The 23,053-nt window shown below is 47.2% G+C and overlaps 1 protein-coding gene across 1 annotated transcript; it reads right to left on the reverse strand.

The window, feature by feature from the left end:
* Positions 1-4,575: 4,575 nt before the first annotated feature.
* LOC144222901 (keratin, type II cytoskeletal 2 oral-like) lies at positions 4,576-13,244 on the reverse strand. The gene is made up of 10 exons (XM_077753610.1): positions 12,944-13,244; positions 12,600-12,847; positions 11,323-11,543; positions 9,845-9,905; positions 9,048-9,143; positions 8,292-8,456; positions 8,057-8,182; positions 6,997-7,217; positions 5,365-5,399; positions 4,576-4,949 (listed from the first exon to the last, which is right to left on the reverse strand). The coding sequence occupies exons 1-10, from the start codon at positions 13,242-13,244 to the stop codon at positions 4,576-4,578; spliced, it is 1,848 nt and encodes a 615-aa protein (XP_077609736.1).
* Positions 13,245-23,053: the final 9,809 nt, after the last annotated feature.

Here is a 23,053-nt window from a genome sequence, read left to right on the forward strand (position 1 = left end):
GTAATTTAATTCCCAATGTGTACCTTTGGGGATTTTTTAAATGAAAATAAGAATCTGCACTGAAAAAGAAAATAATGATCTCCATCTATATTGGTCGTTATGGTAAGATATTATTTGCTAAGTTTCTTCCAAGCTAGACTTTAAACTCTACGAAAGCAGAGACTATATGTGTTCTTCACTCTATTCCTGAGCCTGGAACAGTGCCTGAAAAATGATAGGCTCTCACTCTAGTTGTTGAATGACTAAATGGATAAATTTCACAATAGATTAAGTGAAAAATCAGGCTATAAAGCAATATGTATTTTAAGGCCCTATTCTGTAAAAGATGATATATTTACATGNCTCTCTCCTAGAAATAAAACATTAAAAAATTAAAAAAAAAAAATAAGAATCGTTTTTGAAAAAAAATGTTTTGTAGATGAATACTCAGACTAATCTGGTAGATTTAATCTTAGAATTTATTTGATTATCCAGTTAAAGAACAAGAATTAAATGGTTGTACTTTTTTTAAAGTTTATTCATTGATTTTGAGAGAGAAGAAGAGAGATTTGGGAGGGGTGGGGGGAGGGGAATCCCAAGCAGCCTCTGCACTGCCAGCGCAGAGCCTGATGAGGGGTTCAAACGCATGAACCATGAGATCATGACCTGAGCTAAAACCAAGACTTAGACGTTCAACCGGCTGAGTCACCCAGGCTCCCCTAGTTACACTTTTTAGTTGTTAATGCTATGAGAGCAAGAATACTTTCATCATTGGAGTTACTAGTTTACTGAATACCAATGAATATATACTGTATGCTGGAAATAGACTAAAGTTATACTCTTCTTATTGCACATTAAGTGTTTATGCAGATTTGCTTAAAATCCTTTCTGTATAAATCAGTTTGTTAGGTTTTGGGTTGGGGTTAGGATGAGTTTGGTAAAAATGTGATTCTCCAGGCTCTGCCCTTCCAGCTCACTTTTCCCCGCCAAAGTGGTATTCACTGGTCTAACTCAGCCTGAATAGGAAGGGATAGCAAAGAGTTTTAATGATCTCTATGTGGCTTATGTTAGTAAAATGTTTGGTAGAATATTAATGACCAGAAAACATGTATGTCACACCTCTAGAAAGAAGGAAAAAATAGTAATTTAATTCCCAATGTGTACCTTTGGGGATTTTTTAAATGAAAATAAGAATCTGCACTGAAAAAGAAAATAATGATCTCCATCTATATTGGTCGTTATGGTAAGATATTATTTGCTAAGTTTCTTCCAAGCTAGACTTTAAACTCTACGAAAGCAGAGACTATATGTGTTCTTCACTCTATTCCTGAGCCTGGAACAGTGCCTGAAAAATGATAGGCTCTCACTCTAGTTGTTGAATGACTAAATGGATAAATTTCACAATAGATTAAGTGAAAAATCAGGCTATAAAGCAATATGTATTTTAAGGCCCTATTCTGTAAAAGATGATATATTTACATGTACCAATCTATATGCATGTGTGTGTGTGTGTGCATGCAAATGCATACACATAGGAAAATGTCACAGGATGGTGGAATTATAGATGACCTTTCGTCTTTTTTTACTTTGCTAAATTTTATGCATTTTTGCTACAGGTGTATGTTGTGTTTGTAATCTAGAGGAAGACCTTTAGAAGAAGAGAGAAAGAGTGGGGGATAAAGAATAAAAGATAAAAGATGAAGAATGAAGAAACAGTTGCCTCCAGGAGACAGATTGTTTAATCCTAAAGACCTAACTGGTAGGATTTCAAGTTTCAATTTGGAAAGGCTCCTGTCACCTCTCTGACCATTTCATAAAGGTGAATACTACCTACTCTACATACTCTGGCTGCCTTCAGAAGCAAAGAACTTCCTCAGCTCTATCTTCACATGGGAGATGAATTTGAGGGGTCTTCATGGCTCAGAAAGCTCAGAATTGCCAGCTTATGATATTAGAGATATTCCATCCTCTCCAGCCCCCAGCCTGGCCTCAGATATGGTGCCCTCACCTTGGAAGCTTCCCTGATTCACTGGCACATGGTTTAGTACCAGCCTGTGTCAAGAGCATGAAACGTGATGCTAGCCCTAGAATTCTCCTGGGCTTTGGTCTGGACATCTGCCCTGTAACCTTGCCCTTCCTCCACGTTGCCCAGATTCTCCTTCCCAGGCCTGCTCCAGGCTTCTTGTCCAGCATGCCTTGATTGACCCCCGTCCCCTGATTCCAAGTATCCTGTAGTCTTTCACCAATTCCTTCCATTGCTCCCTCCACCATCTCTCCTCACAAGAGCTCATAAGAAGGTGCCAGGCTCTCACTGTCAACTTTCAACTTCATCCTGCCTCAGAGTGTGACCTATTCCAGGGTGGAGGGGAGGGAGGTCCTACTCTCATTACTGTCTTCATTCTTTCAGTTGGCCCCCAAACTTTCACTGTGTGCCCCACATGCTGTGCAGGGCCCCAAGACAGCACTCAGGAACAGGCTCTCCCTACATGGAATAGATAGATAAGAGACTGAAAGGCCAGCCCCAAATCCTGCTGCTTCAGTCTGATGAGAGCTGGGTTGGTCCAGTGCAGTCAGCCTCTACCCAGAAAGTTAGGCAACACAAGGAGCAGAGCATCTGGGGTGTCTTCCTAGGGATTGGTGATGCTTCCAGTGATGTCTCTAAAGGGCCAGTAAGAGCAGCAATCCAGAATGGTCTGTCCTACTCCCACAATACCTTGAGCTATGCCAAGGATAAAGGGGGAAGGGACTCTCACCTGCCAGCAGGCCTTGAAAAGATGGGCAAGGATTTATTACACTCTCAAGTGTAGGAACTGTAAAATTAGTCTCCTCCAAGGCTTGACACCAGGGCTGCTATATTTTGGAGATCGAATGGGATGAGCATAGGAGATCAGATCAGGCTCAAGAACATGGAGACCTGGTCCTGGTACTTTTCTTGGACCATCAGATAAATGTACAGATGACCTCTCATTACTTCAGCTCTGGATCTGACTTTGGGGGGTTTGGGGAGATAATGTATGATCTGCAGTGACTTACAAACCAAAATTTTACCATGCTCAAAGGCATGCAGCTGGGATTGGATTCGGGAGTGAAGGAAGGAACAGAGATTCCCCTGAAGTTCTCAGTTTCCTGGTTTCCTTCCGTGGCTATCTCGCTGTCCCTCTCCTCCCTGGGTTTGGGTTACAGATTTCTGGGAACAGCTGGGAGATGCCAGTGTAGGGCGAGTATGCATCTTCCTCAATACTAATTTTACATCCATCTGGAATAAATTCCACTGATGGTTCTGCTACTCTGTCTCTCTTGCCTGATGAGTGAGTTTGGAAGGAAGAACTGGGCATGCATAGTACTGTCCATCCATGTCTAAAGATCTGACTACCCATAGCGAGCTTATGTTCTGCTCTTCTGCTCTCCTATCTCACATGAGAGGTCTGAACCCATAGGGAAGGCCATGATGACCCTATATATTGTGTCTGCCCAGGTAGGAAATCTGGTCTAATCCTGAGGTCCTGTAATAAAAAACCCATTCCACCAGAGGTATAAACAGTATTCCCCAGTATCTGCTTTGCTAGTAATAAAGGCAATATTGGCTCTCCATTTGCTCATTCCTTTGTCTTATTTTTTAATTGGCTGAGAACCTGGTCAGGGAAGAGATGGTGTTATGCATTGACCCCTCCAGACTCCAGAAGCTGTGTTTGCAGAAAGAGACTTTGCTGTGTTTGCCCAGCATGGGATTTGGAGCAAAGGAGCCACAGTCCTAGGAAAATCTCTTCCCTTGATGAACTACAAAGCCCTCTTTGTCCAAGACTGGATCCCAGAGGTCTGCTTAGAGGAGGATGGATGGGAAGACCTCCCTGGGAGTGGGGGGTCCCCACATAAGCAACATAAATACTCTTGGGCAGGCCTATCACAAGAACCCAGCCAAATGGATAAAGGAGAAGCTAAGCCTATCGAGCATCCCTTATACCCACCATAACTTCTGGGAGACCAGCAACCACACTTGATTTCTCTCCACTCTTGGACCTCCGTTTATTCTACGACTCCCTGAATGAAAGCCAAACACCAGAATGTGAAACACAGTGCAATTTATTGAGAAAAGTAAGTACAACATAATCATCACCAGAGGCTCCACAGCTGGAGAAATTAAGGGGACAGAGGTAAGGTCAGGACATGATGCCAATGTGAAGAGGGCACCCTGAGAACCAACAGTCCAGAGAACTTGACCATTCACTCTCTAGCACCCCCCTCCTCAGCGGGGCTGAAACACGCTTACTTCCAGACCATCAACTCCCAGTAAGAAAGGGAGATGGGCCAGGGTGGGAACAGGCCAGGCTGGAAAAGTCCGTAGTGGTATGGAGTTATCACATCGGGAGCTATCACAGCCTCATCTGGGGGCATCATCGTGGGGGACTGGCAGCTGGACCTTCCTGGCCTAGGAGAGGTCTTGGAGATGGAGGAGCCGGAAAGAAGTTCAGCCCCTTCTCTGGGGAACTTGAAGAAAAGCGAGGTTGAGGTTGGCCTTTGTTGATGCCAAGCAGAGTAGGAGGTGCCGTGGCAGGCTGAGAGGGATGCAGGTGGGCATGGACACTTGACCCCAGAGGATCACTTGGAGCAGTGTTGGCTCGAGCTGGTGGTCTGGGAGAAACGGATGCTGGTGCTGCCTCCACTGCCAGACTTATTATAGCCGCTGCCTCCCGAGGTCTGAATGCCGCCAGAGCTGGAGCCAATTCCACTCTGGCTCACAGAGCTGCTACCTCCGCTGCTGAGCCTGCCCCCACCGCTGGCACTCTGGTAGCCCCCGCTGCTACCACCGCTGACCGCGTAGCCGCCGCTGCTGCCACAGCTGACCCCTCCGTAGCCACCACTGCTGCCTCTGCTGCTGCTGCCGCCTCTGTAGCTACCGCTGCTGCTGCCACTGACCCCTCCACGGCTTCCAGCAGAGCCGCTGCTGGTGCTGGTGACATTGCTGACCACTGCTGCAGAAAACAGGCACTCGATTCAGGCAAAGACCTGGGTCTGCATCATAGCTCTGCCCTGCTTGGCTTGCGGATTGGAAGAATGTGCTCAACTTCTCTGAGGCCTCAGCTTGTAATTGACAAGAGTGAGCCTGGCCCTCTGTTGTCCCTCCCCAAGAACAAGAGCCAGAAGCGTCCATAGACATTTCTGGTTTTCCAACCTAAGGAACTCCCCAAGACCACAGGCATTTGAACGTTGGCCTTAACGTTTCCTGGCTTAATGTGAGGCGGGGAGTGTGTGGCCATGGCTCTAGCGCTGTTTGGGGGCCTGGTCTCCTTGCATGGGTCAGGCTCTACTGCTGTAGATCAGTCAATGAGTGTGTCTCTGATCACCCTTTTTGCAACCCAGGGAGAAAATTTTTGAAGAGCTACTTACAAATGCTCACAGCACTCTGACACTCTCCAGACATCCTAAAAAGGAAGAGAAAGAGATGTGGACTATTTCTGCAATGAGTCATTAGCTCTGTGGCTAATGAGGGTTCATTACCTTGGGAGCAACATCCCCCATTTGCTCTACTAGAAGTCAAGCTTCCAGGGGGAAGAAAGGCTATTCTAAGTGTCTCCATGACCACATCTCCCCAAGAAAAGGGGCTTGGGGGGCTAGAGAGCGGGGTTGAGGGGTTCAGAAGCTTCACCAGCCACCCTCCATTTCTTCATCCGTCCGTCTTCTTTCCCTTAGTTTCCAGAGCATCTGTTCCGGGCAAAGTGCTCAACACCCAGCCCCCAGGTGGTTAGTCCCTCCTCACCTCTCCTCCCCTGCTAGACCGTCTTTTTACTTCCCTGATTTTTTTCTGATCTTCCTCTTCCAAGAAGCCTTCCCCAGTAAACCTTCCCGGGGNNNNGCTGGTGATGGTTCAAGGTAGGTAAAATGTAAGAGGAGCTGACACTCAACACATGATGAGCCTGAAAATGTCCTGCCCACACAGCTCATCATCCTGTGCCTCATCCATGTTCATGGAGCAGGCACATCCACACATCTGAGCAGACGTGGAATGTGTCTGTGCACCTTGCCAGTGTGGGCCCCGCTGTGGTCGACCACTCTGTCCTCATCCCAAAATCCCCAATACACATAGCACCATCTTCACTCTCACACCTGTCATCAAGATTTATAAAAAATCCTTAAGCTTCCTTCTCATACCTGCTTCCTCCATCAGATTGGGAGCTGCCTAAGAACAGAGGCTCGACACACGATGCGTGGAGCAGCTAGTCAGCAGAGATCTCTCAATTCTTGACAGTCCTTTAGCATTTGATATCCACTCCCTAAGCCCTTATCTGCTACTTGATATTGTGCTGTTTTTCCAGAGTGTGTGTGCATCGGCCACCTCCCTTATGGACTCAGCCTCAGGGGTGGAGCATTGCAGGACTGTCTATACTATGCTGTCCAATATGGTAACTACTAGCCACATGAGGCTAACTACATTTATTAAAATTTATTAAAATTAAGTGTAAAACTCATGTCCTCAGTTGCACTAGCCATTAGTACGCAAGTGACTAATAGCTACTACATTAGAGAGCACATAAAATGTTCTGCCATCTCAGAAACTTCCAGGGGTGCCTGGGTGGTGCAGGTGATTAAGTGTCCAACTTTGGCTTAAGTCATGATATCACAGTTAGTGAGTTTGAGCCTCACATGGGCTCTCTGCTGTCAGCATAGAGTCTGCTTCAGATACTCTGTCCCTCTCTCTCTCTGCCCCTCCTCACCTCAAAAATAGATGAACATTTTTTAAAAAGCTCCAATGGATATCACTGTAACTATTATCATAACCCCAATGCACATTTTATTACTCATTGCTCATAAGAATGAACAACAGAGCTGTGTAATACATATGTCCATGGTAAATAGGAGAATCAATTATCTTGATTCACCAAAAACAAAATCCTAACTTCTGTCATTCAGGAGGTTCCTTACCCTTTGAGTTGTCCTCTCCAATCATCTTGCTCTCTTTCTTCATTATCAAAGGTCACTCTAAAATCCTGTCTGGAGAATGCTGGCCCCACAGCCCCTTACCTGCACTCCTCGCCCTCCAGCAGCTTGCGGTAAGTGGCAATCTCCATGTCCAGGGCCAGCTTCACGTTCATCAACTCCTGGTAGTCCCGCAGCAGCCGGGCCAGGTCATCTTTGGCCTTCTGTAGGGCAGCCTGCAGCTCTTGGAGCTTGGCATTGGCGTCCTTGAGGGCCATCTCCCCGCGCTGCTCAGCTTCAGCAATGGCCGCCTGCAGGTTGGCGTTCTGGTCCAGGGGAAGGTAGGAGAGTAATTAGCATAGTGATCAAGAAACAGCTGATCTTTCCTGAAAGTTCTTTTCTCCATTCAGCATCCCTCCATCCCTTACCAGAAATTGCAATGTCACATACCCAGAAAACAGAAGTCTGTTTTGTAATTGGTCTGTTTATCTTTGGCCCATTGAAATTAACTCATGTCTCATCAGGAAAAGGAACACAGGGGCACCTGGGTGGCTCAGTCGGTTAAGAGTCCAACTTCAGTCAGGTCATGATCTCATGGTTTGTAAGTTTGAGCCCTGTGTCAGGCTTTATTCTGACAGCTCGGAGCCTGGAGCCTGCTTAGGATTCTGTGTCTCCTTCTCTCTCTGCCCCTCCCCCACTTGTGTTCTGTCTCTCAAAAATAAATAAATGTAAAAAATTTTAAATAAGAAAAAGAACACATTCACTGGTAAAGGTGGTAGTGATCTGGTAACTGGTTTTTTGCAAGACTGTTAAATACTCCCCACCTAATCAGTTTATTCCAGTGACACAAATTAGCCATTGAGGTTATGACAAATAGTTTACTGAAGGTAGATCCTACTGAGAGCTGAGTGTTTAAGGCCCTCACTACAACTGCAAGATTTGCTGGGAAAGCCAGCATGAGCAACCATTTCTCCTTAGGGAGCTTTCCAAGAAGCTCATTTTTCAGAGGGAATCTCAGGGAGAATGGAGTCTCCCAGAGACAGCTATCCCACATGTGACACCATGAAAGGACAGAGAAAGCATGTGGCAGAGGCACAATAGTTGCTGCTCTTTCTCCCCACGGGTCAGAAGACCTCCAGGATCTCTCCAATAGGTCCAGACCCACCTGCTTCTTAACATTCTCAATCTCAGCCCGCAGCCTCTGGATCATCCTGTTGAGCTCCATGATCTCACTCTTAGTGTTCTTCAGGTCATCCCCATGCCTGCCGGCTGTGGTCTGCAGCTCCCCAAGCTGACAGAGGAGAAACCAGTCAACATGGCTTCACGAAATGTTACAATATTCTTGATGAAGGTCAGCAGGACCTAAACCCAGAGTATGCAGGCAAAGAGAGGGCTCTCACCTTGGTCTGGTACAGCGCCTCGGCCTCTGCCTTGCTCCTCTGGGCGATGTCCTCATACTGGGCCTTGACCTCAGCGATGATGCTGTCCAGGTCCAGGCAGCGGTTGTTGTCCATCGACAGGACCACGGACGTGTCACTGACATGACTCTGCATCTGAGACAGCTCCTACAGGGAACACGAATGGTCATTCTCACCATCCCTTGGCCCAGGAGATGCTGGGAATGAATAAGTCCAGGAATCTTCTACCAGCAGAGATATCCCCAAAAATGGGGCCGGGAATGGAACAGCCAGAAAAATAAGCTTGCATTTCAGACCTGGCTGTAGCCTAAAGGATGCCAGGCAACAAAGTTAAAGAAAACCTGCAAATAGAATCAGGTTCTCAGCCTGAGAGTATCAGTCAGTGAGCCCAACTGTGTGGGTTCCTTGGGACTGGAGTAGGGAGGAGTGCTCTGAAGGAGCTAGCTGTGCTATTGGTATAAGAGCCAGGGGGAAAGTGTAGAACAAAATGGGTTGAGGACACAGGAAAAACAAAGAAGATGGAGACGGACCCTGTCCCTGTAGCCCAGGTCTATGTGGGCTGGGTGAGCTAAGTTAGCATTTCCCAGGTGGGGTGTAGCTGAGTTCCAAGCTCTGTTCCTGGTTTTGTGAGTGTTCTGCCCCTTGACTATCTCCTAACATCTTGTTTGAGAAGCATGTTAGAGAAGATGCAGACAGGAAGGCTCTGGAGCTCGGCAAACCGAGGAATCAAGGAATCACCATCTCATAGAGGGTCCTCAGGAAGTTCAGTTCATCTGTCAGGCTGTCCACCTTGGCCTGTAGCTCCACCTTGTTCATGTACGCCGCGTCCACATCCTGAAAGGTACAGAGACGGGCAATCAGATACCCAAATGAACGACCCACCATTCCCCTACCACCCACAGCTCTTTCCTAAGCCTTTATCCTTCCTCTTGTCCCTCCCCTGCCCTCCCCCTAATTTCCACTTCTCACCTTCCCTTTTAATAGAAAATTGAAGTGGTTTTCTTCCCTTTAATTGCTTTGACAAATCAAACCCTGATACTTTAACAAAATATAAACCCTATTAGCCAGGCATGGAGTATGAGTAGAAAAATCACATTTATCTAACATGTGGCTTTGGGGTTTTGGTACCATGTAACCAGCCTTCTGAATAGAAATAAAGGTATTCTTCTCACTACTACATCTTTACGATGACTGTTTAAGTCAGCTACAAATATTGGTCACTTGTTCTTATTAATACCATCCAGGGTACACTTGTAGGCTGAAAACCTTGATTAATGCTACACGTAAAGCCGCCATTATTCGTTTGCATTACTAATCAGTTCATTAGTCACAGTGACATTGTAAGATGTCTTTCCTTACCAATAATATATTTAGAGCAGCTTCCTTCATTTCCAAAAACTGTCTGGAAAAATAAAAACCACACACACAGCATAGGGTCACTGTGCCCCAGAACTACTGGCTGTGCCCTGATTCCATGGGAGTAGTACCCAGAAATCAGAAATAAACCTTTGGTCTGCTCCATCCTTCTCACTCACCTTCTTGAGCCCCACAAACTCATTCTCGGCCACATTGCGCTTGTTGATCTCATCTTCATACCTGGGACAGAAAGAAGCACACATTTGGACAGTGAAATTTCAGAAATTTTTAAAAACGGGGACATGGGGGTAGATCCTAAGCACTCGTCCAGAATCTCCTCACCAGGGGACAGGAGCAGCTTCATGAGCGCGTGGCCTGTGCAGTTACACAGGGCCCTAGGTTCATAAAGTCCTCACATTCAGTTTAATGCTCTGCTGGCACCAGCCCGATTTTTTAACAAGGGCCCTGCATTTTCACTGGGCACTGAGCCCCCAGAATTAAGTAGCCAGTCCTGCTTAGAGAACTTTCAGAGCTCAGGCGACTGCCTCGTCCTCCTCCCTCCAAGCCCAGGCAACAGGCTGAAGTGTGGGAAGATGGGAGCGTGGGGAGGGGAGGTGGAGAGTGGGGGGCAAGGGCATGGACTGCAAGGAGCCTGACTACTTACTTGCTTGGCTGTGACAAACATCACAAAGCACAATGTGTGTACATGAGATCCAGAGAGGTATTTTCTCAGACTAGGTGCTTCTGCCTCTGTCCTCTGTTTCCCTTTTCATTAACAGTTGCTTCTTACAGGAATTTGGGTTAAAAATGAACTTATGTCTCCTGAGTGCATCAAGGTTATGAGATTCCTGCTTGTTAATGACTAAAATCTCCCACCAAGGGTCTGGATGTCACGAAGACTGAAAAATGGAATGATTCCAGGGGAAACGGTTTCTGGGCAACGTCAATCTGAGTTGCCCACTGGATTCCCAGAGCTCAGCACAGAGCCTGGCACAGAGTGGGTGCCCACTAGGCTTGTGCAGTTGACCCAGAATGGGGCTTCCCACCCCTGTGGGTCCTGACCCCGGGGATATCTGGAGCTCCCTTCCCACCTTGAGAGGCCCTGTTTGCCTCTCACAGACCTCAGAGGGTATCAGCTACAACCCCACACATGCAGGCGGAGGTTGACTGAAGCTACAGAAACTGAGTATTGGACTGGACAAAGAGTGTTTTACAAAGTCACCCTAGACCATCTGCCAGGAACCCGGGCAGATGGGGCGCTAGACTCTTGGGACCTGCCCCACACCTACTGATTCAGAATAACTAGGTCTGGCGCACAGGGATATGCATTTCTGACAAGCTTCCAAGGTGATTCCCATGTACAGTAAGAATGGAGGGCTCTTCATCCCAAAAGCCTTTTAATTCTGGGAAGATTCTCTCATCCACCTAAATTAGTGTAGGAGGGGCCTGCCTGGAGCCTGAGAAATATGTCATAATTAGCCACCTAGAAGTCTCAGTCCCCACCCTCTGACCCCTTCTACTTGGTCATGGCCCACTTGATAAGTCCATCCAAGAGTATTGACTGAAGGTGCAGTCAGGGACAGTTAAAAATCTCAAATTGAGGCTACACCTCCCTGCTAATCCCCCGGAAGAAGAAACTCCCCAGTTGGGGCCTCACTTCTTTTTGAAGTCTTCCACGAGGTCCTGCAGGTTCTTCAGCTCTCCTTCCAGGTTCCCCCTCTCCCCCAGAGCCAAATCCAACTGCCTGCGTAGGAAGCTGATGTAGGATTCAAAGAAAGGCTCCAAGTTGTTAGGGCCTGAGCCAGTGCCTGTGGTTTGCTGCTGGAGCAGATTCCACTTGGTCTCCAGGACCTTGTTCTGCTGCTCCAGGAACCGCACCTGCATCAGGTGAGAAAGAGAAGGAGTCAGCCTCCTGAGTTGGGCAAGTGGAGCCACACAACCCAAAGAGTGGAAAATGAACCCAGTTCTCCAATCTGCAATAGCCTCTGTTGTGTTGTGTTTTGCTTTTTAACTTGGAAGAGTGAGAATTTAGAGAAGGGAGAGCTAGAATATGTTGTCTATACCTACTACCTTCACTTATTCTATCTCAGTTCATCCTCACAGCCACCTGTAAAGGAGGTGTTACTATCCCCTTTGTATGCAAGGAAACAGAGTCTCAAACAGTTTAACTTGCCCAAAGTGATGTGGCTACTACATGACAAAACTGAGAGTCATACCCAGCACTGCCCTATTCTACTAGGATCCTTGGGAACACCACTACATGAAGCCAGCATAAATAAAGTTATTTATAATTACTTTTAAGTAAGCATTTTACCTCCCTACAGGCAGTGAAAACAGTCATCAAGGTCTAACTTTTCTTAAGTTTTGCCACATTTTCCCTAGTTGTTTCCCCTTTCATTTACTCAGCTTATAGTTGACCTGGGTTTAACTTCGGACCCAGGTTCATTCCCCCAGATCCAGCACACCTTACCCTGCATAGGCCGCTCAAATCAAGAAGGTGAGTCAGTTGCTGATACCCATCACTGAGAGGCAGTCCCACGTTTCCTAGTAATGTAAATTTAACTACCAGCTAGTTTAGATTATCCAGCAGTTGCTCTCCAAGAGAAACTGAATGATAGCTATAATAAGTTCGTGGCTAATGCCCCATTCTTAAAAGGGAGAATGAGCACGTCTGGCCCCCACTTCATTTTCCCTAGTCATATCCACAGAAGGAAATCAGGAACTGGATTCCCTTTCCTTTCCCTGTTTCACAGTTAGGAAAACAAGGTCCGAAGAGCAAAAGAGGCATGTTTGCTGTCCTGAAGGGCCCAAGGCAGAACCAGAACAAGAAGCCAATACTCCACCTGTGGGCCTGGTAGATCCTACAGGCATCTTTGTATACCAGCCCCCTGGGCAGCCAAAACCATCCACGCCACCTCTGAACCTTGCCCTCACCTTGTCAATGAAGGAGGCAAACTTGTTGTTGAGGGTCTTGATCTGCTCCTTCTCCTGGGTCTTCACTTGCCCGATCTGGGGGTCGATCTCCACATTGAGGGGCTGCAGGAGGCTCTGGTTCACAGTCACTTCCTGGATTCCCCCAGGGAAGCCACCAGGACCAAAGCCACCAGGCCCACCAAAGCCACCGGGCCCACCAAAGCCACCAACTCCACCAAAGCCACCAACTCCACCAAAACCCCCAGCCCCTCCAAAGCCACCAGCCCCTCCAAAGCCACCGGCTCCTCCAAAGCCACCAGCGCCTCCAAAGCCACCTCCCATTCCTCTGCCACCACCAAAACCACCACCAAAGCCACCTCCATAGCCACCCCCAAAGCCACTGCCACAGCTGCTACGCCCTCCCCCAAAGCCACCAGCCCGGGAGCCACCAGCCACGCTGATGGAGATGCTCTTATTGCCACCCAGGCTGTAGAGGCTGCGACTGCCAAAGCCACCCGCCCCACCCCGGAACCCGCAGGCCCCTCCACTGGCTCCCCCTGAGCGGGCCACACAGCTCATCCTGCTGCTTCCCGAGACCACAGCGGAGCGGCCCGAGAAACCCTGGCTGCCACCAGTGAAGGACTTCTTGCAGACTTGTCTGTTCATGGTGAGAGAGCTTGGAGGTCAGCTAGCAATCGCTTAGCAAGAGTCTAGAGGGATGAAGGCAGAGGACGGGGATGGAGAAGAAGCTGGCCTTTATATACCGAGGATTTAGGCTTGGCACATGGAAAGGCAAGCAATTAGCTGAGAGTCATCTTGGGTTTGGTTTGCCTCCCGGGCAATAAGTTGCTTCTAGATTTGCAACACACCTCAAAACTAATCCTCTGGACCAAAATGACTTTGCTTTTTTAGCTTAATCACCCAAACTTGCCACAGTTGACAAAAGACAGAAGCTCTCCTCCCTCCCTTCCTGTGATTTCCTCAGGGGGCTTAGGGAACTCAGACAGCATCTGACCCAGCAGGATGAATTGGATTTTGACACCAGGAGATTAGGAGCCACTGAGCTCCATGACACAAGGGTGAGGACCAGACAACCTCTTCCATATGGGCTGAGTCCCTCCCTGCAATGCCAGAGTGCCACAACCCAGTGACATGTCATCTGTGCCCACCTCTTCAGAGAAATACCTAGAGGAGGGCTGGAGTGGGGAGGGGAGGTGCACTGACCCCACGGTTCACTCTGGCACCATTTCAGTCAAAGGCATCCATTTGAGCTAGCCTATCATTTGAGGTGAGCAATACTGCTCATGGGAAACAAAACAAGATTAAAATGACCCATGGGTCATATATGAAGCAAACAAGTGTAAGTCGTGGGAAGAGGACAGACAGGCGCAGAGAGGAGCCTCAGACCAAGCCCCTCCACCACCATCCTTGACCCACAGCAGGTGATTTTTGGATCCAGAAGTAGGAGATGACAGAATGTGGGGACCTTCCAGTAGGTGGGTGGAGTAAGCTGAAAAATCCCATCCATCTCAGGATAAGAGTATGTGCTGTGTCAGACCTGATGGCATAGGACTTCCACCTTTCCACCACCTGATCTGGGTTAGATACCCTTCCCTGTTTTCCCACCATACCCTATACTTTTCCCACCATGCCTTAAAGCAGACTTATATGTTTATTTGTCAATAGCCCTGTAAGCCCAGAGCTCATCAAGGGAAGGAATTGAGTCCTACTCATTCTGAATCGCCAGCTTCTTGTGTAGGGAAAGCACAACCCCGACATGTGTTGTTAACTGACGAATGACCGGTGTCTAAGAATAGAAATATCTAGACCCAGGTCCTACCTCAGTCTTATGGAATGAAAATCTTCAGAGCAGGGGCTTGAGTGTCTATATTTTTAGTAAGCCCTTCAGGTAATTCTTATGATCTGGGGAGTTTGGGAAGCCCTGGTCTAGACTATGGGTATTCCATCTGGGCCCAGGGAGTTAGTGGGGAGGAAAGGTAAAGGATCCATGATGGTAGACTGGGCATACTGATACCCTACTGTTCTAACTTCCAATGGTTCAACTATCCCCCATCCCCATGCCAACCCATCTCCACACCCAACCACACTACCTATGGCAAGAGTACATTTCAAGTTGTTATCCACATTTACAACTCTGAAAGGTATGACAGATCAGGAGGGAGTGATTCTAGACTCCCCAAGAAATAAGTGGTTGGTATTGCCTCCAGAATTCCAATCAAATCAGCACCAATCTGTCTTTCTGGGGTGGTTTCCAGACAAGACAATCTGGGGCAGAGGATCGGTCTGAAGATCCTCAAGTCCATCAATTTTAAGTGCTCTGCAGCTAATTCTTAATTTTTTGTTCAGCAGTTTTGCAAGAGCCAGCCTGCCTGGTTACAGTCCCAGCTCTACTACTCACTAGCTCTTTGACCTTGGCCGCTGCTAAATTTCTATGTGCCTTGGTTTCCTCAACTATAAAATGGGTATGATGATAGCAGGTACTTCATGAGGCTGTTGTGAGCACTACGTTAAATAAATATAAAATGTGCAGCATAGTGTTTGACACCTAGTAAGACACTGTACACTGAGCTATGGCTAGTACTGTATTTGGGGACATGGAAAAAGGAGGTAACTTAAGTTTGGCCTTGGCTGTTCTCAAACAACCTTGCACTCTGAGCAACTCACCAAAGGATAGTAGAGAAAGGAAGCCAAGGGAGGGTGGAGAATAAGAAACTCAAGCTGGGATGGTAGAGCATGACCTCTGCTGGGAGGGATTTGGGCTGGTGACCTTGGGCTGTGATTTAACACACTAAGTCTGAATTCTCATCTGTCAAATCCCTTCTTACCTCAGTTGTTTATAGTGAGCCTCATAGGATATAACATAAGGGAAAGTCCATTGAAAATTATAAAATGCCACACAAGAGTAAGGCAGCTGTGCTCTAACAAAGCCTGTCATCATAAACTTCAGACCTGGTTCAAACCCCTTCTTTACCTCGCACGATGTAGCTACCTTGGACTAGGTACTTGACTTCTTTGAGCCTCTCTTTCCTTATTTGCAAAATGAGGATTCCACCCCACTTGCAGGATTGTTTTGAGATTTAAACAGGGTCCACAAACAAATGTTTAGATTTTGCAACCCATATTATCCATCCATAGAAAATCCATGAAGGGGGTCTGTGTTGGGTTCTTCATTGAGGCAATTACTCCACCCATCAATTGAATGCCAGTCCCTCTTGGTGAGATCTTTAGTCTCATTCTTTGGACTTCCCTTAAAAACACAAGATCAAATGCCTTGCTGGGAAAAGAGTTGAGCCAAGCTCACCTGAAGCTCCAGGTGAGAGCCCAAAGCAAACAAAAACAGATGTTAGTATCTCTGATTCCCTTCCCCTCCCTTGGCTCTGGTGCTGAAGCAGCGGGTGGCAGTCTCCTAAGTATGGCTTATGTCTACTATCCTGGCCTATCCTGGGGAATAGGAATAGAGAGAGGCAATGGGCAGATCACAAAAGCACCGGTTTGGGTTGGGCTCCCCTAATCCACATTTTCTGAGCCTGCCAAAGCATCGCCTTATTTAGCTGGTTGGGTTTGTTCTCTCAGCAGTTGACTGAAGCTGCTGGAAAAAGTCAGAGTTAGCATCCTCGGCAATATTTCTCTCACTCACTGCAGGATCTTTTCGAGCAGTGGCGTCTAAGTGGGCTGCCTCCTGCCAGCAGTCTGAGCTCTTCTAATCCCTCGCCTGCCAGAACCTTCTGTGTAGAGATTGCCAGATGGCTGAGTGCTCTGGATCCTTATTGCCTCACAAATTAGGGGGAATGGTCATCAAGCAGAGTTATTCCCTCTAGCCAAACTGTTCTCTGGTGTTCGGCTGCAGCGAGGACGTGTAAGAGGACGCTCATAATATAATTGTGAGCGAGGAATGAATCATGAGACCACAGTCACTACCTCTAGGTCAAAGCGACAAGATATCCCTCTCCATCTGGGAGCTGAGGATGAAGGGGTGCTACTTACATGCCCTCTACACATGTGGATTCACAGATCCAATTTTCAAGATCACCATTAATTTGTTCTCCAAAAACAGGAAAATGAACAGTCATTCTGGATACGCTTGTCCCTAGACTAGGAATTGTCATTTTCTACATCTTTCCAGGTTAAAATAAAAACTTATATAGGACACTACATGGAGTATGAATGTGTCATTCAAGTAACATCTTCTCTCATTAGATATACATTTTTTAAATAGGTGATGGGATCAAGGAGGGCACTTGTGATCAGCGCCGGATGACATAAGGAAGTGTTGAATCACTATATTGTACATCTGAAACTAATATTACACTGTATGTTAACCAACTGGAATTAAAATTAAAACTTAAAAAAAATAACATAAAATAAAAACTTGTCACTACAGAAATAATTTTATTTGACAAATGAATAGTAAAAATATATTACTGGCTAGCTCCCTTTTTTGGTCCCTGAGGACCAATCTCCTGTCAACCCAGATCTCTCTTTTTGGGTCTTTCTGAAAGCCATCGATCTTTTCTCAGGAAGCACCATGTGAAAGGGATCTCATCCCTTTCCATTGGCATGCTGAATTTTCTGGAACTCAAATGACAGCACCTCCTTTCTCTCCTTCCTTGCAGCGTGGAAGAGCAGAAAACATGGAGGCCTTGGAGTTAGGCATGTGTCCAAATCCCAGCCTCACTCCTTTCCAGTTAACAAGGCCTCCAATGCGTCATTTTACTCTCTGTCCTCAGTTTTCTGTTCTATAAATGGGGGTTAGCATAACCACCTCATTGGGTTGCCGTGAGGACTATGGGAAGTAGTGTTAGAAGCCCCTACACAGAGCAGGTGGTCAGCATATGGCAGCCCCTTTGATGATGGCGTTGATGTACGGAGCCCTCCTAGAAGTTTTCAGTTTAGACTAGGCTGAAAGGTGGAGGAGTTCTAAGAGGTAGCCCAGTCTAGGGTCAATGAACCACTGAAGTTTGATGATTTTTGCATAAAGTTGCAAGGAATCATAGCGTCAGGATTGCAAGTTACATAAAAGCAATTCTTCCATGCCGCCCAAGCCAGTTTCCCACTAAGGGGACCCATCAGTTAATGCAGTCCATCAGTCAAGAAATATTTATTGAGCTACTGCATACTTTCCAGGATTGTGGAGACTATGATTTAGTGAAAATAATTGCCTCTTTCAAATCTTTGCTCCTTCACCCATCTGTAAAAAGAATAAAAAATGTCTAAACAGTGACTGATATATATACCATATACCAAGCACTGAATTAAGCTCTTTACAAGTATCATTTTTTACCAAAAGTTTTAGATTTATTTTTTAATATAATTTATTGTCAAGTTAGCTAACATATAGCATATACAGTGTGCTCTTGGCTTCAAGGGTAGATTCCCATGATTCATCGCTTCCATACAACACCCAGTGCTCATCCCAACAAGTGCCTCCTCAGTGACCATTCCCCACTTTTCCCCCTCCCCCGCCCCCACCATCAACCCTTAGTATCATTTCTAACTGTCATAAAAATGCCACAAGGTCAGAATTTTCACCCACATTTTTTTTCACTCACATTTTTATAGATAAGGACACAAGCTTAGTGAGGTTAATTAACTTGCTGATGGACCTAGGATTTTAATTAGCCTATCCAAAGCCTGTCATGAATTCATATGGGCTTCAGCAATTCAAATTATAACACCCAGAGTGAAAAGTCCACTTTGTCATTTAAAGAACTCCTACCTACATGGGGTGCCTTGGTGGCTCAGTCAGTTGAGCATCCAACTTTGGCTCAGGTCATGAACTCATGGTCTATGAGTTCAAGCCCCACGTCTGGCTCTGTGCTGACAGCTCAGAGTCTGGAGCTGCTTAGGATTCTGTGTCTCCCTCTCTCTCTGCCCCCCCCCTCTACACACACACACACACACACACACACACACACACACACACACACTCTGTGTCTCTGTCTCTCTCTGTCTCTGTCTCTCTCTCTCTCAAACATAAACACTAAAAAAGAATTAAAGAACCCACCCACAGAATATGATATGCCTGGAAGCATCAACTAGTGTTAATGAAAATAGTTTTAAACCTTATGAATTCCTTTTTGGCATCAAAGAGATTAAATAAAATTTAAAAATTAAAAGAGAGAGAGAGAGAAACACCCATCACTCTCAAGGTATTTCCCCCAATCAACCTTTGGCTTCTCTAGTGGAGAACTGAACTCTCTAGAGTTGAAGGTGGACCCGCCCCCTTACAAGCCCTCGGAACCCTGGAGAAACCTCTCCTGCTGACCTAGAAACTTCAGGTTTGGTTTGGAACCAAACAGATTTGGAACTTCTGGCAACTCAAGACTCTGGAGAGTTGTTAGCACCACATGCCAGAGCCAGCACAAGAGAGGGCATCCCGGAGGCCGCAGAGCACAGTGGCTACAAGTGTAGGCTTTGGATCTGAGGATGCCAGGCATGTTACTCTGCCTCACTAAGCCCCAGTTTCCTCATCTAGAAAATGGGGGTAATTATCACCTGCCTCCTCTGGTGAGGATTAAATGAAATGACATGTGCAAATTGCCCGGTGTGCATCTTGCACCGTAGGTACCAAACAAAAGCGAGCTGTTTAATCATGCTGCTTCTGTTAAATATGTCAGTATAGCAGTTGAAGAGCCCGCCCTGTCCTTCTCCAGCACCTTATTAGCTCAGTAAAATGCAGTGTCTCCTATGCGATACTGTGAGCAGCGAGAAGCACATAGGTGAGGAGGGCACGCCCTTCCCTTTGAGTTACTTCCATTCTAGTGTGGAGAGCAGACACGAAACTAGTCATTTTAATATAAAACGGCAAGTGAGGAAAAGGGGTTAGCAGGTCCAATGGAAGCACAGACAGACTCCAGAGTCGTGCGGCGTCCAGGAGAGCCTGCCGGAGGCAGTGCCTGAGTGATCTTCAACGATAAGTAAGAGCTGGTCGAGTCACTGAAGGTGGAATGAGTATTCCTGGCAGAGGGAATGGACTGTCAAAGGCACAGAGGCATGGAACAGCTGAGTTTATTCCAGAAATGGGAGACACACACCCCCAGGCCATTGGCACAGGTCTTACAGGTACCCACATGAGTCCACACTGCTTGCCTGACTCGTTTCCTGTGCCTTTGCCAGAGTAGAAGGGCATTTCCATTTTATTTTTTTCAAAGTTTATTTATTTATTTAGAGAGAGAGAGAGAGAGAGAATCTTATACAGACTCTGCAATGTCAGCAGAGTCCAATGTGGGGCTCCAGCTCACAAGCCATGAGATCATGACCTTGGCCAAAATCAAGAGTCAGATGCTCGATGGCTTAACCAACTGAGGCATTCAGGAGCCCCTGGGCATTTCCATTTTAAAACGATCAAACTTCTAAAAAAAACCTACCTCCCTCAAATTCAGAATGGTCTCTATTCAGCTCAGCTATAACCACGACCAGGCTAGACAAGGGTCCTTCCCTAAGGAAAGGGGTGAATGAAAGGACCCCTTGCGTGGGTCAAAATTTTCGCAGCAGCAGCCTTATTAACACTTCAGGCTGGATAATCCTCTGCTGGGGTTCTGTCCCCTGCATTGTAGAATGTTAAGTAGCAACCAGTCTTCTCCCCAGTGCCAGTAGCACTGTCACAGTTGCAAAAGCCAAAAATGTCACCAAACATTGCCATGTGTTCTCTGGTGGGGGAGGGAAGATTGCCCCCAATGAAAATCACTGCGCTGCTGCCATCTAGAACCATCCTTTCCTGCCCTCATCTTCTCCAGAAGTTGATGTCACCATGGATTCCAAAGATAGCAGATTGCTCCCACAATACCTCCATCAGCCATTTCCTAGGAGAACCAACTGGCCTTCAGCCTTCAACCTTCGGCCTGTGCCAATGGCACTGGAAGTATTGGTGGTGGTTGGCTTGATTTTAGGCACAACAGAGATGTGCGCTGTGCAGTCTGCATCCCAGAAGGGCTTGTAAGGGACATAGATAAAACAGTGAAGAAGTGTTTTCAGAACTCAAGAGGGTTTTTCTCAAGCTTCCCAAGATTGTTGCAGGGTGTCTACACTTCTAGCCTTGGAAACAGAGGGAAAATCCACATGGGCATAAGTATTGAGAAGAAGAGAAGGGGCCACACAAATCCGAACAGTCGATATTTGTGATGGTGGACTGACAAGCCCACCATCACAAATCTAGGCAAAACAGAGAAGCCACATAGAGATTTTCCTACAAATCACCCAGAGCTTTCTATGCAAATCTGGATCATCAGCAGGCTGGATTATCTAGAGGCAGATTCTTATGGGGGAAATAATCTCCTGGTTTCCTTAACTGAGCCTTTTGTGGCTATTACCATCACTGTTGACACTTGCTCTGACCCATAGCCTACATCCTAGAAGGAGAAAGAATAAAATAACCTGAAATCTAAGATAAACCCCATCTTGGTTTCCTTAACAGCAAGAGATGTGTGAACCAGTGGGTCAAGAAGCTTTTAGAACAGGAAGGTGCTGTTTTGAGCATTCTTTCCAGCCGGGGGGTGGGGAGGGAGGAGGCAGAGACGGGGGGGATGGGGATAGGAGTGGGGTGAGGGATAGTAGTTGGGTCCCCCGTGTCACCACAGAAGGATGTACCACTCCACAGCCAAAAAGGAAACATGAAACAAAGCAGAGAGAGCAAAAGAAATACCTGACCATTGACCAATGGCCCCAAATCCCAGTTTGGGGCATACAAGTCACCGTTGTTCAATAGTCTCTGAGAGCTCCCCCGTGGGCTACCAAACATGCCTCAGCACACAGGAGAAGAATGGACAACACAGCACAAATTGGCTCCTTACTCAAAGAATAAAAAAAAGTCTAGTCAAGGCCAAGAAAGCAAACCCAAGCCCAGAGACTTAAGAGCACCCAAAAAATCACCATAGACGTTCACAAAGAAATTCTGTGAAAGCTGAAGTTGGGAAGGAAGAGCAGGAGCACTCAAGAGCCAGCAAAGTTTTCTGGAAGTGTTTTCAGGCTGGATTAGAAATGATCAGGGCTGGGCGGAGAATACCCAGCCAAGCATGGAGTTGACTCCAGTCTCAGGGCTTGGCACCAAGTTCACCTGCCTGGTCATTCCTCTGGGACAATGACATCTCCAAGAAATAGCCCTCTCTGTGGTGCCAGTCCTCCTGAGCCAGACTAGCCTCTGGCTACTCTCTTCTTTAAGAAGCTTCGTGGATCCTCCCTGCCACCAAAGGCTGCTTAGGTAGTGGAGGTCTCTTGGAAATGCCCACAGGTTGCCCAGGGGCTAGTGCGCATAGACCAGAGTCTGGGGAGGAGCAGCAAAAGAAAGAGGCCACTGGCTGAATGTGAACTCTGAGACCCGTGGACAGGGTCCCAATGAAGTCTGGCCCTGGTCTGGACTTCCTTTGGAGCCCATTTAAAAATTCCTTGACTTCTCAGGGACAGGCATTCTGGAAAACTTAGAACTCTACTGCCTAGCTGACTCTTCCCTGATGGTCCCCAACACCGTGAGTCTCTGGTCTTAACAGGGGTCCCTTCTGAATCCACATTCACCGCTCCAACTGTGGGCCAGAGGTCTACTCATGAGCAGCTCAAACTTGTCTAAAGCAGAGCTCCTAAAGGGCCTCATCTGACCCATTCCACCCCTCCACCCCTTCTCTCCCCTCCCCACCCATCTGCTCATGGATGTATCTCCAACATTTAGCCCAGTGCCCGAGAGTTAAAGTAATGAATATTGGCTGAAGGAAGGAATTCATTAACAGTGACTTTGTCCAGGGGGAAGCAGCTGTCCCATAGCTGGCCTGGCACCTTCCCACCGGGCCAACCCTCTGAGCGGGGGCAGGCATCAGGTCTCCCCACCTAGCCTTGTCCACAGACGGACAAGCTTGTCCCAGCCAGCCAGAAAAGACACCTTCCTGCCCAAAGATGAAGCAATAGCTACCAAACCCCACCTCCTCCAAGCAGCCTTCCTGGGAGATCAGATAGAACTGGCCCTGGATTGTTCTGCTAAGTGTGAACATGGGATTTCCCTATGAATCCCAAGCCTCAGTTTCTGGTTTGCTTTGTTTAATTGTCATTTCCCTTCTCTGAAAGAAATTCAGCTTTGGCCTAAGATGGATATACTGCTTCCCTGGCCTGACTGGGCTTCTACTCCATTGCCCATGTGTTCTCTGGGTACCCAGGCAGCTGGCCATGCCAGGAGGAGAGCAACTGTATCAGTGACAGTGTGGGCCAGGGGAAGGAGCTCCAGACTCAGGATCCCTGGGTGCACTCCCGGCTCAGACCCTAGGTGCTCTATCATCCTAAACCAGCCTCTCCGCTTCTCCGAGCTTCAGTTTCCTCCTTTGCAAATGAAGCCCCTGGACTCCATGTGCCTGAGTTTCTTCCAGCCATGACCTTCCAGGCAGCACTGCCATGGCCAACTCACACTTTATCAGGGCTTCCTGGTGCTGGAAGTTTCCTTGGCTGGCACAGCACCTGAGGCCCCAGAGCGATTCAGA

The sequence above is a fragment of the Crocuta crocuta genome, unplaced genomic scaffold (assembly GCF_008692635.1).
Source record: "Crocuta crocuta isolate KB4526 unplaced genomic scaffold, BGI_CrCroc_1.0 scaffold30, whole genome shotgun sequence".
Classification (NCBI taxonomy): domain Eukaryota; kingdom Metazoa; phylum Chordata; class Mammalia; order Carnivora; family Hyaenidae; genus Crocuta; species Crocuta crocuta.